Consider the following 17,693-nt stretch of genomic DNA (forward strand, 5'->3'; position numbering starts at 1 on the left):
TGTGCTGGGGTCCCGCATAGACCGCTCCGTCCTACCTGCTGCATCCGCAGCGAGTCCAGCTCCCGCTCCAGGCGCGTGCGCAGCCGCCGCTCCATCTGCTCCCTCTTCTCGCAGGCTGCCTGCAGCTGCGTCAGCGCCTGCTGCAGCTTCTCCACCTTCTCCACGTAGGCCTGCTTCCTGCGCAGCTGCGGGGGACAGGGTGTCAGCAGCACCGGGGGGCACCGCACACCCACCCTGGGCCACCAAGACCCCTGTGCACTTGTAAGTGTGCACTGGGTGCAAGCATGGCTTTGGCCACTTGCTTTGCAGAGTTTCTCCAGGAGAAGGATGGTGCCCCTTTGATGGGCAGGGAAAGGGCACAGCGGGCACCGCTGGGGCAGCTCTACCCCTTTTGGAGGGAATGCTGCCCCAATCTTCCACCCACTGGGGATCCGGTACCCATGAAACCCCCTGGCCATTTCTGAGCAAGAGCCGTCATGTCAGTGGATACTCTTTGGGCAAGCACACAGGCTGGCCTCAGCTAAGAGGAATCCCAGTGGATTTCATCTACTGGCGACACTTGGCACATTGTCTGCACCCAAACAGAGTCTCTTTTTTTCAACTCTGCGTATCTGTGCAATGCAGGTGGAACAAGCGGAGTCCCAGCAGCCAGAAGTGCTCCACCTGCTCTATCCTGCTCACGGGCTTGGCCATGCCAATGTACAGATGTGCTGGCAGCTAAAGGCGGGCCCTCCTTATGTATATAATGCAATTACTGAAGGGCTAAACAAGGATTTTGCAATACAGGGTTTTACGGCCAGAGATTGCTCAAGCAGCATACCCCAAAAGGAATTTGCAAGTGGACTGCAGATGTTCAGGGTGCTTAGTGGCTATCCCCACTTCTTCTGGCCTCCTACCATGCCACTAGGCACTCAGTGACACCACAGGGTATCGCGACTTGGGCTCATGGCAGGAGCTGGCACACTTGAAAGCCCTTGGGGAGAGGAGGCTGCAGACGCTGGACATGCTGGGCATCAGCTGTGCCGGGCACTGGTATGGGCATCAAAGCCCGTGCTGAAACCAGACCCCAGCCAAAATCTGGCACCGAGAAGGGGCGAGTTCACGGGGGGCTAGGCACACCTGGGTGTCTGCGAGCATTCCTCATCTCCGGGGAGCGTGGATGCTGACCCGAAAACTCACTCATGGGGCTGTGGCAGTGGGGTCTGCCTGCTCTCCCCAGGGGCTGCAGTCCCAACCTTGGGAAACCCAGTTCCCCTCTTCTCCCCCAACCTTTTGTTATGAATTTTCTCTTCATGAGCATGAATAAATTTCCCTTTCTAAAGATATCTGCCTTGTAGTAGAGAAAGCAACAGCGCACACAAACTGAAGCTGCGAACCCCAAAAGACCTCGATGAACTCAAAAGACCCTGAAACACCCTCGACTTAACTCCCTGACTCAGAAAGGGAGGGTGAATCGGTCTGAATGCTGGATGACACAGACTTTGCCAAGCCTCGGTCAGACCCCATCTGCAGCTTGGGGGTTAATAGGGGATGCTTGAGGTCATTGCCATGATCACCAAGATCCTCTTTAGGACTTCTGTTCTCCCTCATTTATTTGTACACCTGCTTGAGACCTGAAGTTTTTCAGAAGCAAAACAGGAGGCAGAAAAATACATTAACCCCAGTTGACACTGGGGAACTAGACAAATAAGAAAGGCTGTAGAGGTGCTGTGAGCTAGCAAGGCCAGGGCCAAAACAATATCCTAGTGCCTACCTCTTTTTTAAATACTTAAATCACTATTGAAATTAACTGCAATGATGTGGGTTATGATATAGGAGCTATGGCCACAAAATATCTGTGTCTAAATATATAGGGGATGTAGTGAGAAGTTTGCTGCCTTGTTCCTGGGCATGTGGAGCAAATAAACACCAGCACTGGGTCTCCCTGGCTCTGTGGGGCTCCTCTTCACCCAGAGTCCTCTGCTTAGCCCAGGACTCCCATGCTGCAAAGAAGTTTTTTTTTTTTACTTGTGTGATGCTGGATTCATCTAGGTCCCCTCCCACTGATTACAATGATAATAAAATCATTTTTTCTTGAAATTCCTCTTCTGCCACCCTAAATCCATCCATGTCATAGGTGAAGTGAAATACGGGCTTGTTCACAGCAAAAGCAAAACGTGGCCTAAACAAACCTCCCCAGCCAGCGCTGACGACTGGCAGCATGACCTCCCTAGCCCTGCTGTAATCCAGGCTAATGCTTACGGCTCCCAGGGCTTTCCATGAAAATTAATGAGATTATAATCCCCACTAGTCTCTGGCAGCAGCACAAAGATTGCATTCCTCAGGAGCTCACGACTTGGCAAGACAGACACAGCGGTGGCTTCTTGTTGAATGTGTTATTTCGGCAGTAGGAAGGTGCCTGTGCCACCTCCCAGCTGCGCCAGCGTGGACCGGAGAGGGGAAGGGTGCTCCCTGCTTGGCACTTGCTCCCCTGCACCCTGCTGGATGCTGGAGAGCCCATCTGTACCACAGCAGCCAGAATTTGGCTTTGCAGCAGCCCTCTAAGCCCCAGGGTTCACACGTTTGTGCATGAGTGCACCTCTGCCCATGTGGGTGAGGTGATGCACACGTGTCCACTGCCTTAGAAAACTATTTTGTTGGAGATATGCAACAAGACAGTTCTCACGTTCATAAATTTATAGGGAGGTTCTTGAGCCAATTCTGACTTTTCTGTCAGTGCAGTATGCATCCGTAAGGGAGGGGGACTGCAATCAGAAATACATGATACAAAGCTCCACTACCTCACAGACACACAGATTCAAAGAAAAAAAAGCTGGATGGCACCTGAAGAGTTACCAGTCCACCCTCCTGCTGCAAGGTAGGATCAACTCTACCTAAAACCTGGCGCATGTTTGTATAATCTGTTTACAAAACCCTGCAGGGGTAGGGACTCCACAACCTCCCCCTGCAAACTACTTGACAGCTTATTTTCCTATACTGCCAGAAAACTTTTACCCTAATGCCTAATCTGGCTTTCTCTTATGCAATTTAAGCAAATTACTTCTTGTTCTGTTTCCAAATTATGATCTACTAGAGCAAGAAGCATTTAATGAAACAATTCACATACTCAGAACATCAGCAAACTTGCCTGAACACTGCCCTTGTCCCAGGGATTAGGAAAATAAAGATGAAGAAGAGCTAAGGCTAAAAGGGGATGATCCAAGCAGATAAATCTGAGTAAAGATGAGTGGGTCTTGGAAAAATATCTGCACTAGAAACACAACTCCAGTTTGAGCTATAGAATATCTATTCTATAGATATGAGATTTGAGTTAAAGACTGTAAGAGATGGAGAATCCACTATCAGCCTAAGTAAGTTATTTCAGTGTTAATTACTCTAACTCTTTATTCCCGGCCCAATTTGCTCAGCTTCAGCCCCCAAACACTGCATCTTATTATTTCTTCTTACGTTAAAGAGCAACATTTAATCTGGCTGACAGCAATCCCTTCTTCATGCTCATGTGCATGGACTGGAGCTCAGCCACCTCTTCACTTTAATTGTTCACAGCAAAGAACAGCTTCTGGGCCAAATAAATTCTACAGCTGTTTTCTGAACCCTCTCCAATTATTCAGTCTTCTATCCAAAGCATGGACCAGACACACGATTCCAGCAGCAGTCTCCTAAATGACAAGTGGTGATAATACCATCTACATATTTTTGAATTAAATCCTTCTACTAGCAGGCACTCAGGATAATGTAGATTTACATAGTACGCTATCTTATGTTAATTCAACTTAGTAGCTACTGCTTATTTCTCAAGCCTTGATTTAAAAAGCTTTTAAACTTAATTACATTCTGGTGGTAGAAGAAATCTGCATGGATTTACAGAGCTCTGTAATAACAACAGTAATTTTCATTTGAGTGATTTTGTGTTTCCTTCAATATATTCCAAATTATACTAAAAATCCCTGGTTTAAGATGAAGGTTCAAAACTTCAACAATATCTGCTGCATATATGTCAGACTGAGCTCCAGAAACACTGGAGACTGTTGAAAAGGTGCTCTGATTTAGTGATGAAACAGGCCAAAAGCAAGGGAAAAGGAGCACAAGAGCTTGGGCACACGCTGGCAGCCACAGACCAACTGCACTTCACCCAAGCTGCATGACACTGCCCTGAACAATTAAAACACAGCAGCTGGGATAAAATTCATTTGAACTCCCCCTAGAACGAGAAAAGCAGCACTACCAGATCAATGTGGGTTTGCTCTGGCTGAGGGCTCTGACAGACAAATCTGGCAAATACCGCTGCATCACCCTCATATGTTGTCACCCCTGAGATCTACCATGCCCTATGTAAGAGGTTACCACCTGTGTAACATTTACCATGCCCTGATCAGGAGGTTACCACCTCTATAGTATCTACCATATGCTGGGCAGGTGGTTACCACCCCCGTAACATCTACCATGCGCTAGGCAGGAGGTTACCACCTCTGTAACATCTATCAAGCCCTAGGCAGGAGGTTACCACCTCCATAACATCTATCATGCCCTAGGTAGGAGGTTACCACATCTACCATGTCCCGGGCAGGAGATTAGCAGCTCTCTAGAGGGCAACATCTGCCCTCTTCTCAGCTCCACCAGTCCACCATGCAGGATCCTAGCTCCGATCCCCAGCAGAGGCATACTTCTGTTGGATGCCTAGATGACGAACCGGCAACTGCAAAGCTCTTAGAGACAGAGCCCTAAGGCCGCAAACATATTTACTACAACCCAGCAGGCGCAGGGTAGCTTCTTATACCACCTGCCTGGAAATCGGCATTTATGCTTCTGTTGCCTTCACTGGTGTGTATTCAGCAAGTCAATGTTACCTGCCAACACCACACTGACAGTCTGTGGAGCAGCCAGGAGCTAAACGTATTTTTTCCCATCCCCTGCGTGATGCCGCAACTGCAGGAGCAGGTGTTGCCACCTAAAACCGTTCCTTTATTCAGCCACTTTGTAATGAAATGCAAATAGAAAACCTCTGGTTGCCTTTAAGGCAAACAGTGTCAAGTGAATTATGTACAGATTAAAGGTACGCTAGCTCCTGCAGCTACCCCAGAGGGACTGCCCCAAATACACTGGGACAGTGAGCAGGCTTTAGTCTAACTAACAAAAGAGCAGTTAAACTTAATGCGATCCTCTTCTTGCTGCTAAGTGTACCCACTGGAGGCAATGGAGTTTTCAAGATGTTCCTAAATAGGAAGTCAGAATGGTCTAATGGTCAGGAACAAACCAGCAATGCCTTCAGCGCCTACATATAGCACCTGAAGTCTTCCAGACTCCAAGTAACCATTAGTTAGCCTAACGGGGGGTCTGTCAGGCTGGATACCCTGATAAAAAACATTCAAATATCACTGAAGTCAATTCACCCTTCATCTTCCAAGACAATGAACTGCACTTAAGTTACTTGCAGGTATTTGAGAAGAGACCTTCCCTGCTCCTCACAAGACCCCTTGCATCCGTGCACCCAGCGGGCTCCCATGGATTCCCCCCAGGCCAGCCCTGGGGAGGCTGCACGTAGGAAATGCAGCACCGAAGGGGAACAGACCTGCCCAAACTCATGCCAGCAGCCTGTGCCAGAGCACAAATCTCTACCCAAGCCTGCTAGGTGAGCATCCTTCCCCTCACCAACGGCCTGCCCGCTCAGATAGTAAAGATTATGTTTATTTTATTCCCCATAAAACATCCTTGCGCTTTGTTGGTCACGGGGCTAGAGATTTTAGGGCCAAAAAGTCCTGTTTTGACAGTCTTGCCTGATCTGCCAGAGTGCATAGAGTTTTGGTTAGTTATTAAATCCACACCTTTTGGTTGAAGGCCTTAAGGGACAAAATAAATTGAGATTCAGGGACCTCCAATAATGGAGAAGTGACATCACTCTTCGTTATAGTTAAAACTGAGCATTATTTCCACTTTGAATTTCATAGAATCAGAGCATCCTTTAGGTTGGAAAAGACCTTTAAGATCATCGAGTCCAACCATTGACCTAGGACTGCCAAGTCCACCACTAAACCATGTCCCTAAGCACCACATCTACACATCTTCTAAATACCTCCAAGGATGGTGACTCAACCACTTCCCTGCGCAGCCTGTTCCAATGCTTGATAATCCTTTTGGTGAAGAAATTTTTCCTAATATCCAATCTAAACCTCCCTTGGTGCACCTTGAGACCATTTCCTCTCGTCCTATCACTTGTTACTTGGGAGAAGAGACCGACCCCCACCTCACTACAACCTCCTTTCAGGTAGTTGTAGAGCGCGATGAGGCCTCCCCTCAGCCTCCTCTTCTCCAGGCTAAACAACCCCAGTTCCCTCAGCCGCTCCTCATAAGACTTGTGCTCCAGGTCCTTCACCAGCTTCATTGCCCTTCTCTGGACACGCTCCAGCACCTCAATGTCCTTCCTGTAGTGAGGGGCCCAAAACTGAACACAGTATGCGAGGTGCGGCCTCACCAGTGCCACATTTGTGCAACTCCAGCTTCCAGCTACTAGATGTTGTTCCGTACTTGTCTGTCAGTTTGAAGAGTCCTCTGTTCCTGGGATTTCTCTTCCCGTCTGAATACCTACTTTCACTACCAGCCTTATAGAAGCCTTAAAGACCTCTTGGCGGTTTTGCACAGATGGCACTTCTTGGATCTCATGGTATGATCATTTTTTTCCAGCTCTCACATAAAACCTGTAGTTCTTTGTAGCTCTAAATCCTGGAAGGTTTGCCTACAGCCAGATCAGCCAGTTCTTTTAAGACCACTGTTCAGATATGAAATTACAAAGCCCTGCACTGCTGTGCTGCTGTGCACATCTCAAAAGCCTCCTGGTATTCTTTGGGGAGAAATGGAATGCACCAACGTCACATTTGTGTCACACTCCCAAGTCAGTGAGTAGTCAGCTTTTTATTTGATGTTTCTGTTAAGTCCTACCATTACCTCAGCCACCAGCTAGCTGAGTTTGGTGTTGCTCCTGGTTACATGTTGAAGGCTCTGCTCTGAAAACATCTATGGTTGTGGTCTCCTTTGCTTGCTAGTTTGGCTCAGTACTGTATAACTACGTATTTTCTCTATAAGAGGGCCAGTGCAAGGGGAGCAGGAAGACCTGCCACACCATGGCTAGAAGAGATTCAGGGTTTGGATGAAGAAAGCCCTAACCATGAGCCACTGCTACCTTCAGAGTAGAGAAATGTTGCCCATGCCTCACCTCCTCTTCCAGTTTGATGACCTTGGCTTGTGCATTGTTTAGGGCCTGGTCGAGGATTTCGATGTGCCTCCGCTGGTCCTCGTTGGCAGAGCGCACAGCTGCCAGCTCCATCTCCAACTTCTCCTTCTCCTTCAAGTGCTCTTTGTCTGGAAGAAAGACAAGAACAAGAGCTGCTCCAGGAAGACAGCTCACAGGCCCTGGGCCACATGCCAGAGGTAAGCTGCCACATCCCTAGAAAAGCAAAAATTATGTGAAGCCGCAGCGAGTGGGGCCATTACAACACGGTGCTGAGACACAGCAGGCAAAGAGTTTCTACTGCCAATGCTCAGCCCCTCAATGCCCAGCCTTACGCGAGCGCCAGCAGCAGAAACGAGTTGCAGCCTGGGCTGCATCTGCACTAGCAGAGCTTGTGGAGCTGAGCACTGCCTCATAATTGTCCATTCTGCTGAACTACTAGCACGTTCCCCAGCAAAATTTTGCCTCGCGCCAGCTATTCCTTTTCCACGCAACATCCAGGCCCTGAAGAACATGTGAAGAAGCCAAATAATAAACACAGGTCTGTGCTGGACAGCTTGAAAACAGAAAGAGGGGAAAGCAATAAGGAAGAATATGATAGGAGGCATCTAACAGGCTTCCTCTGGCCATACAGAGAAAGGGGGGCTGCGGGAGGCATTACAACCCTGTGGGGGCTCTGGGTGACTTTCCAGTCCTCCTCTAAGGGTCCAGCGATCGGTGCTTCTCCCTTATTAAGCGCCTTAAAGCACCAGGAGCGAGACTATGTAGATAACCTCTGTGCTGAAAAATCACCCTTTTTTTGGATAAGATTTAAAATGACGTTAAAAAAAAACCTGCTTAAATTCAGTCAGCTTTGCTCACATTTTTTTCTTTGGTAACAAATTGCAGGCCCACCACTGACTTCGTTGGCAAGCTGCCTGGGGAAAGGCTCGGCTCCATCCACCTCTGCCCTGACAGTGCTGAGAAGCCATTTCAGGGAACAAGAGCATCAAGGGCCAATCACTGGATCCCCGAAATCAGACTGCGAACAGTTAATGATTGGAGGGAGCAGGGGATGGAGGTTTCATTCAGTGAAATCTGGGATTTCAAAATCTGGCCTTCGTTCTGAATGACAACAAAAATAGAGCACTTGGCAAGCCTCCAGGAAGGAAAATTTCCTCCAAAAATTAATTTGGCATCAATTAAACACTGTTTTGATTTTTTACTTTTTAAACACAGCATTACGGAATTTATTATTTTTTAACTGAAGTGAAAAGTTGCTCCAAAACCATCGAAACATGGAAAATCTGCCCCTAATATCCAGCCCATCCCACCCAAGCATGACCACTCAAGCTGGAAGCCCCACCATCATCCACCTCCCCCTGAGGAGGGTCAGGAAAATTCACATGGCCAAAGCCAGCCCATTTCAGACCTGAACTGCCCCCAGAAGGTCCTTATTCTTCCTTAATTACAGGCGGGATGAGAACAGGTTTCATTTACACACTACCGGTAGGTGCCTGCAGCCAGGTGAGATGTGTACAAGCTGAGCCATGTGGAACAAGGCGTGAGTGGCCAAGGTGAGCCCAAACCCACCTGGCCGTCTTCCCATTTACCCTAAAAGGAGGAATTCAGCACCTCACAAAAACATTCCCTTAGCAGCAACACTGGCACATTGGCCTCTACAAAACCCATGAGCAAAGCCCAGCGAGTGCTGGGCACATCGCGCCACCGACTGCCACCACAAGCCATCTTGGTATGACGTGGTCTTAATCTTCCCACGTCAGCAAGAAATTTTATATTGGACATGCAGGTCTCTTCCTTCAACACAAAGACATTTACTTCAATCAGATTCACCAGAAGGAACATTAATATCTATTGTACAGAAGTATAAATCTGGGCAAATTATCAAGCAATAATTTCATTAGAGGGTGAAGAAGCTGGAAGACGAATGCTATTTCAGCCCTGTAGCACTCCACCGTCTCATGCTGGGACCACACTTGCTGCACTCCAGCTTTGAAACCCATATTATAGGAGGAGAGCACATAGGAAAACAGGACTTGAGACCTTCACTTTCAACTTTCGTCTGAGGAACTCGAAGCACTCAGCTTGCTCTGCTGCACTACGTTTTCTATCCCCCCCTAAAAGGAGGACAAGATTATGCTGTACACAAAATGACCACTGAACCACTAGAAAGCTGACAAGAAAGATTTACTTAACAGCCCTCAACACTTCTCCATGCCAGTTTCTCCCTGCAGAATGCTGGAGGCACATTTTATAAGTACTTTCCTATATTGCATTAGTTTTTACTAAAGAAGGTCTTTGTTGAACATACCTTAAATTCTCTTCAAGTACATACAGGTATCCTTCAAGTCTAAAAATACTGTTTTACTGTGCTACACTTGCATGTACCTTCTGCCCAGGCATGTGCTTTTTACCTAACAGACTCCAGCTAATAACTATTTCTATTTTCTGGTGGGTCACTGCTACATCCCATTACAAGGTGGGTCACCAAAAGGCTTCTCTGCTGTAGTTTACAGTTGTAATCTCACAGCTTTCCACCACTGCCTCTGACTGTTGTACCTCAACACACTGAGGACATTACACCGATACTGTGGCTAGGTGGAAGAAAGGAGATAAAGCCAAAAGCCTGCTTCGGTGCTTTGCAAACAGGCTTTTTGAGTTTTCAAGCTGGGTAGGTACACCAAGAGCAGACAAGTCTTGACCCTATTTTGAAGCAGAAACATTAGACAGAAAGATACACTCAGTCTCTGCCACCTCTTCACTATACTCAGATGTGACCCCCAGCTTTTCACACAGACCTCGTGCTTAACAGAAGGCTCTGATCTGATCAGTCTTGAAAGAAAAATAAGAAATACGTTTTTAACGTACCATTTACCTATATCAGTTCAATGTGTGCCCTCAAAGCCACTCATAACTAAACACTACAGACCAAGATAACACAGGTCCACATAGTACGCTTCATGAGGAGCGGCTGCATTAACCTCTGTGTCCCAGCCAAATGCCAACACAGCTCATTGCAAACTTCTCCTCCTGCAGTTTTGCTCACAAATGGCACATTCCCAACAGCTCTCTGGAGTTTGGACCACGCCAGCCCCAAGAAAGGACTGAGGAGCTGCAGGAGGTCGTGCTCGAGGTCCCTGAGTCCATTTTCTCATGTGGTGATTAACAGGGATTCTGCAGTGGCATTAATAATTATGACAAACTGTAACATACTTAATAAAAGGTTCGGTACATGGTTACTTGTGGTCACTGACCTAAGCAGGGATGCAGAAAGGTTACATGCTCTGTTGTCAGAGGAAGTCACTGAATCTCAATTGAAACTCATGATGGCTTTTCTTACCCTACAAAGTATCGCAGGCAGCTTAAGCATGGTCTGATTTATAGCTAGGACATTTCCATTTGCATGTCACGAAGTACAAGTCAGGGGAGAATTTGATCTTCATGTGTTGAAAACTGAAATCGGATTTCCCATTCCCCTTCCCTTCAGAAGGCAGGGGGAAGTTACGCAGAACAGACGCATTTTTCTATATGACATCGTTTCTTCAGGATGCTGCTCCCTGCGCAGGTGCCCTTGGCTCTGGGTGCAGGGGGGCAGCGGCTCCCCACCACCCTGCATGCAGCTCACGGCTGTGAAATGAGGGCAAGGAGCTCCCCCTTTCACTTGCCCCTGAAACTTCTGCCTCTGCCCTGATTATTTCGTGTCTTAATACCAAATGGCTCTTAGTCTGCCCAAAACCCCACTCTCAAAAACATCTACTGTGAGCATTTTGTTTGGCTGGATTCATTCGATGGGAATATTTCTTGGCCTGGGATATTTGGGAGAGAGATATATGCACAAGTCGTATGCAGCACATCCACTGCATGCTCCCACAAAGCATGAGGCTCTACCAACACACTGCCAAAACTGTCTACGCATCCCCACTAATGGGTGCAGAGCCACGTGAATGGGGACAGACCTCCATCTGCCTCAGACACCTGAAAAAACAGCCCCTTGGAGGAACCCCTGCTTTGACAGAGTGTCTGTAAGTCCAGAAATCCCAGAAAAACACACAAAATTCTCAGACTCCACCAAAACAAATTTTTCCCATGATATGCTGTATCATAAGTTTTCTCTCTGCCTTGTGCCCTTGAAACCATCCTCAGCCTTCCTGCCTCTCCCTTTCCATAGAATCTCTCAGCCTCCTCCTGGCTGGCTCTTCTCCCACCTGTACGGGCTCATATGCTTTCATCGTATTCATGTCCTTCCTTAAAAGAACCTTTTTAACTGACAAAACTTCACATAATTATTATGAAACTAATAGGCTGTGAGTTCTCTCCTACCCCCGATACAACAGTAGCATTTTTCTTAGGCACAAATGCCTAGTACTTAATACTTTGAGGCACGCAGCCCGGCTTTGCCCATTATTTTATTACAAAAAATAAGAGTTTTTGTCATCTCCATCTCAGAGCGCACGACCCCTCTGCACTGTTGCACGGCTAATGGAGAGCTCTGAGAGGAACTGAGAAATGATCCCTGCACGTCCTGCCTTGCCAGACTTCTTTTGCAGGGATTGTTTCCTATTATTGGAGTTTTACCATAGTATTAATTCTGCATTTGCAGTATTACCAAGGACGAGTGTTAAAAAAACCTCAGGAGTTTTCTCTTTCCTTCTTCATCTTATCATGAGACTGGTTTAAAAATGATAACTTTTAGGAACCTGCTGATGTTGGAGTCTTTTTATCTAACTTGGGTTGGGGATGTTAAGGGTCATGTTTTCAGGCTGTTTTCCATAAATGTAGGGACTAGAAATCTGCTTTTGCTTTCCTAATGAAAACTAAGATTTGCATTTACTAATCTGACTTAATAAGCTACTACCCTTAGGAAAAAAAGCAAACACGAGCTTCACGACAAAATTGCAACAGCTGATGGGAGTGCATGTAAGCACCATTTTTTCTCTTCTTCTAAAAATGACTATTTCAGTCTCAGTAGACAAGTGTACACACGGCAGCTAAAACAAGCTGCACCCCTTCTCCTCTCAGTTTTCTGCCTGAGCACCCCATCAAAGGACATGAGGAGGATGCAGACCGTGCTTGCAAAACCCTCAGGTTGGCAGTGAGGTGCAACCCCAGTCATGGTCTGCCCCTGGGGAAGACTCACAAACATCTGCATACAAATGCAGTCAGCCGCAGAGGATTTCCAAGCAAAACCTTTTATGGGCTCTCAGAGGGGTGTTTTAGGCTGATACGCTGATATCGAGGTCATTACTGCATGTGCCCTAGCAGCCCAAAGAGCATGCCTGAAGAGGACCTGCTTTACATGTGCCCATTTTTCTATTCTTGGAAGCACTCTGCATCGCATTGGTAACATTTAGCTCTCTGGCCCAGCCAGGAGACACTCCAAGCATCCAGCCTGTCTTATGTGATAGGATACAAAAAGCTATATTTGTTCGTAAGCTGTGAACTGATAGCAATAATATGCTGAGTGCACAGCGCAAAGTTTTATTGCTAGATGTTTATCAGTAGAAGCACAGAGCGTGTTTATGAACTGGAAAATGACTCAAATTCAGTCCATCCTGGGGATTTAACTCCCCCTTGCAGCTACCAGCATATGGGAACACTGCCAGGCTGTCTCTATACGAAGACAGCAGACCTCAGTCTGCAATTTGCACTGTGCAACTTACCCCGTTTGAACTCTTCCCAAGGATGACAAGACTTACATAGCAATGCTATTTTCTTAACAGATCATCCCCTTGGATTCGCATCAGTACCTACACGCCCCTGTGATATCTGCTAATATGGTAATGCTAATATGGTCATGGAAAAGATCATTAGGTTCTCTTCTGGTTGTGCACGCATACACAATTATCAGTGAAGTTGCCGTGCTGGCATCGTCACTGCTGGTGGGACGTAGGAGAAGGCTCTCCTGCATCTGGAGCAGCTGGTGGACGTTGCAGGGCTGGCGGCAAGGCACGCTGAGTGGTATCAAACACCGCACTGCCCCAGTTCTGCACCTAAGGATTTGCAATTGCAGCTCATCTTCCAAGGTAGCTCTTCGTGCAATAAATAAAACAGAACACAGCATTTAGCTTCAATGGGTTTTAAGCCCACAAGGTACTGCACAGCTCCCAGGTGGTCAAGCCCTTCTGGAAGCATGCTGAAGATGCTCAGGATACATGAGAAGCCACGTGCTGTCATGCAGCATCCAGCTGCTCGGGTTTTGGTTTGGCTGGTCACATGGAGCCATCAGCACATGGCAGGGAAATGCTGCAGCACTGTGCTCCGTCATTATGGGAGCCCAAAACTTGACAGGAACGGATGTTTTTCATAGCAGTAGAAGTTGTAAAATCTTTGTCTCTTCCATCCTTTGTGAAAAGGAGGGTCCAGCTCTGCTCTGCCTCCTGTTAGTCAACCCCTGCCACTGACAACAAGTCAGCAGAAGTTGCTCTGGGCTTATCCCAGCCAAGAGAAGAATCTGGCTCCTCTAAAAAGCATGCACCTCCAGAGATGATCCCCGCAAGCAACACTTCACAATTTCAGATAAATATTTATCAAAAATAAGCTAAGTTGTGTTACCATTAACTCCCACTGGTTCTGGTGCTCAGAGAGAAAAAAAAACAGCCTAAGCAATCCAGTCTGCAGCTTAAATAAGAGTATGTGACGAATTAGCTGAGTAAAATCAAGCCATAAGGACAATAACAATTAATAGCAAAGTATTCACCTCCACTCCAGCACATACATATGTGTGCATATATATATATGCACCTTCAAAACAGATTAGCACAGTACTCACTCTGGGTGACATAAAGGCCCTCTGTTGACTTATCCTCATGCCCATCGAAGTCTCTGCTGGCTAGCTGCCTATTGGCTGTCTCCAGTCGTTCTGCAAAAAACAGGAAATACTTTAAGTATAAATATATGTATATAAAATTGTAAGCCAACCAAGAAAATAAGTTGCATGCCAGCAGAGCAGTATAAATAGACTCTCTGAGGGAGGACATTAAAATGGAGGCTGACACATACATAAAAGATGAGGCCTTTGACCTCTTCCATGAAGCTGTGTCGTTCAGATTTACAGAAACTGGGGGAAAAGCCTCTGCCATTCACGGCTGACGTGCCCCGGCAGTTCATCTCTCGCACTGTCCAAAATGCACAAGGCATTTGCAATCTGAATTACTCAGCTTTGCAAGGGGATGGGTGCCTTCCCACAGCAGAGTGCTGCCCCTGGTGCAGTGAGACACCCTGGGGGAAGGCAGCACCCAGCCCAGTGACACCAATCCTTGGGGATGCCCTGGGAAAAGAGCAGTTTTCTGCAGCCAAGGACAGCTTCCCCTGGGAAGGTCCTGCCTTCAGGTGCCTCCCTTCCCCAGAAAGACCATGTGACCCTCCTTGCACCATTGCAAAAAGCATGAGCCAGCTTGCAGAAGGCATCTCACTGCACAAGGAGGTACCAAAGTACCCCCATCAGGAACCTGGACAGGTAATAGCTACCCAACTTATCCTCCATTTGCTTTCTCAAAAAGATATACCTTCAATTTTATGTTTTTAATACAAAAAAGAGATACCCTTTGATACTTGCTACTGGTTCGTGAAGGCACTGAACTTTGAGATTTATGGATTGTACAACAGTGCTCTATATTGCAACTTGCTCTTCAGCTCATTAGAGCTGGACGAGACTTCGGGACTGGTGGCCTTGCTGTCAAATCAATATTTGCAAGTGCTAAACGCAAAGGCACCATCCGAAGCTGACTGTCATGTTTTGCCAGAAGGTTTCCTTGCCACCAGGGGGGTGACAGCAGTTTTGTCTTATGCCAATGAGCAGGGCCTGATTTCTCAAGATGTTTATCTAAAACATGTGTGAAGCTACTCCTCTAAAGCCTGCTACTCTGGAGCTTGTGAGAAGTGAAACACCATGTCAACTGGGGAAAAAAAAAAAACACACAAGCAAGTGTAACGTACCACGGAGATCCCTGTTGAAGTCATGAAGTCTCCTAATTTCTCCTTCGAGTTTGTTTCTCATTGCTTTGTCCAGAGACTCCCTCTTAGTGGTGGTCTTGACCAAGCCCTCATAAGCTTCTGAAATCCTCTGAATCTCTATTTCAAACTGAAAGGAGAGAGAGCTCCTGTTAAAGCCCGGCAGGAACATGTCCCGTCCCAGCATTTGCCCAGCATATTTTGATGGGGTGCAGGTGTCAGGGCAACGCTCACGCCGAGTGTCACACCAGCCACCAGCTCTACAACGACCAATCTCCCCGGCAGAGGATGGTGTGAAGTCCCCAGCGGTGCTGGAGGTTCCTGCAGTGGGGACTCCTGCAAACGCCCCGTGGGGCAGCTTGCTATGCCACAACACGACACCCCGCTGGCAGCTCCCAAAAAAGTTTGGGGTGGGCTTGACTTGATGTAACTGCTCAGTTGCCTTCGGTCTATGATCAAGGTGTCTGCTTTAATGCCATCCAAGAGGAGAAATGAAGGAAACGGTGTATTTGTGTGGGCTGTATTCTTTCCTAGAAAGGGTTGTAGGAGGCAAGATTTATTATTCTGCCAGATCCCTGATCCAAAACTTAGCTCTGAGCTCTATGTGCCACCAGAAGTGGTTTAGGCTCAGCTCTGACCTCATGTCCGTTTTAAATTACTGTGATTCATTCCCTTCCGTTCTTGACTGAAGACTGCTCTACACGAGAAGAAATTCTCTGTAACAGACCAAATCAATTGGTTTGGCTTTTCAATCTTCTTAACTTCATCTCCTTGAAAACTGGCAAACTGCAGGCAGGGCATGCAGAGGAAGCCCTTAGCAGTAAACTTGCATCTTAAGACCTGAGCCCAAAAAACTGACAGTAGGATAGTCCCAGGCAGAGTTTTGCAGTTCAGATCAATCCCATCCTACTCTTTTAATAAGCTAATGTCGTGTTAAGTGTTACAGCTTTGCTAAAATCATTGCTGCAGGAATGATCAACACCGATGCGGGAATCTGCTCCTGCATGCCTGGCTCTCGTGTTTGTAGAGAAAAGCTTGATAATGTGCACAGGCTGGAAAACCACGAGATATATATAGCCTCCCACATACCTTTCTAAATCTGGCACTTTTTTAGGCTCTTCAATTGTGGGTGGGATGGATTCGTGATTTGTGAAGCCAGGGTGCGAGCCCACCTCCACTTGCTGTGGAGGTACGTCCCTCTCCAGGGCCCATTAAGCTTTAGGTGTAATTTGCCAGCTGCAGCACTTGCAGAATAAAAACTGCAGGGACGCTGGAGCTGTCACCCTGCTGTCTGCGTAGGAACGGGTAGCCAGGCTCCAGCAGCCTGGACCTGTGCTTCCCGCGATGCTGGGGCAACTCTGTCTGGATACGGCCCATGGGCACATGGCACCTCCGAACCACGCACCGAGGAAAGCCCGGCAGAGCCATGATGGGGAAACCCAGTTACCTTTCCCGATTTCTGCTTTCAGCTCGCTCAGGCACAAAAGCTGAAACACATGGCAATGTGCAAAGCCCACAGCATGGCCCCGTGACACCAGCAGCTTTGGATTAGCACCTTGCTGGGTATCACATCACCTGTCTCACACCAGTGGTGATTTAACAGCTCGCCAGTATTTCACACACATACAAGCCGCTCCCCTACATGCATGACATTAAAAGGTACCATATGTAGATTTGTTCTCAGCTGACAATTCTCCGCAGCTCGAAGAAGAGGATGACCTCTTGAACCGGCCGTATCCCATGCTATGACACTCTTTCTTGGGCGAACTACAAACTTAGTTTATTCTGACTTTCTGTTTTGTTTTTTTAAAGCAGGAACTCCAGGAAGCCCCGTTACATTTTCCCTAACCACGTTTAGAAAAGCAGATCCTTCTTCCCCATCATGCTGATGCACGGCCAGACATCAAGCGTGTTCCCACCACGAGGACAGTACGCTCGGAGGAACGCTGCATAAATCCAAACCTGTTTGAAATTCAGACTGAACCTTACTGTGGCTCAAAAAAAGTCAGTGAGTTATTTTTTTCGTCATATGCATGGCAATGTAAGCTTGTACAAAGCCTCATCAAAAACTCTGAACTTTTTTGAGAAAATCACCTCAAGTACTGTGCGCAGTTCTGGGCCCCACAATTTAAGAAGGATCTTCAGGTCCTTGAATGCATCCAGAGGAGGGCAACAACGCTGGTGAAAGGGCTGGAAGGCATGTCCTGTGAGGAGCGGCTGAGGACACTGGGTTTGTCTAGTTTGGAGAAAAGGAGGCTGAGGGGTGACCTCATTGCTCTCTACAGCTTCCTGAGGAGGGGACATGGAGAGGGAGGTGCTGAGCTCTTCTCCCTGGGATCCAGTGATAGGACGCGTGGGAATGGTTCAAAGCTGCGCCAGGGGGAGTTTAGCCTGGACATTAGGAAGCCTTTCTTTACCGAGAGGGTGGTCAAACACTGGAACAGGCTTCCTAGAGAGGTGGTCGATGCCCCAAGCCTGTCAGTGTTCAAGAGACATTTGGGCAATGCCCTTAATAACATGC

The 17,693-nt window shown here is 47.4% G+C and overlaps 1 protein-coding gene across 1 annotated transcript in view; it reads right to left on the reverse strand.

The window, feature by feature from the left end:
- Positions 1–17,693, reverse strand: part of AMOTL1 (angiomotin like 1) — a 73,152-nt gene that overhangs the window by 11,566 nt on the left and 43,893 nt on the right. Inside the window, exons 6-9 of the mRNA XM_075140130.1 lie at positions 15,158–15,302; positions 13,992–14,081; positions 7,208–7,353; positions 36–185 (exon numbers count right to left, since the gene is read on the reverse strand). Coding sequence (XP_074996231.1) covers positions 36–185; positions 7,208–7,353; positions 13,992–14,081; positions 15,158–15,302 — 531 coding nt within the window. The remainder of the gene's footprint in view (positions 1–35; positions 186–7,207; positions 7,354–13,991; positions 14,082–15,157; positions 15,303–17,693) is intronic.

Source organism: Calonectris borealis, chromosome 1 (genome assembly GCF_964195595.1).
Source record: "Calonectris borealis chromosome 1, bCalBor7.hap1.2, whole genome shotgun sequence".
NCBI lineage: Eukaryota > Metazoa > Chordata > Aves > Procellariiformes > Procellariidae > Calonectris > Calonectris borealis.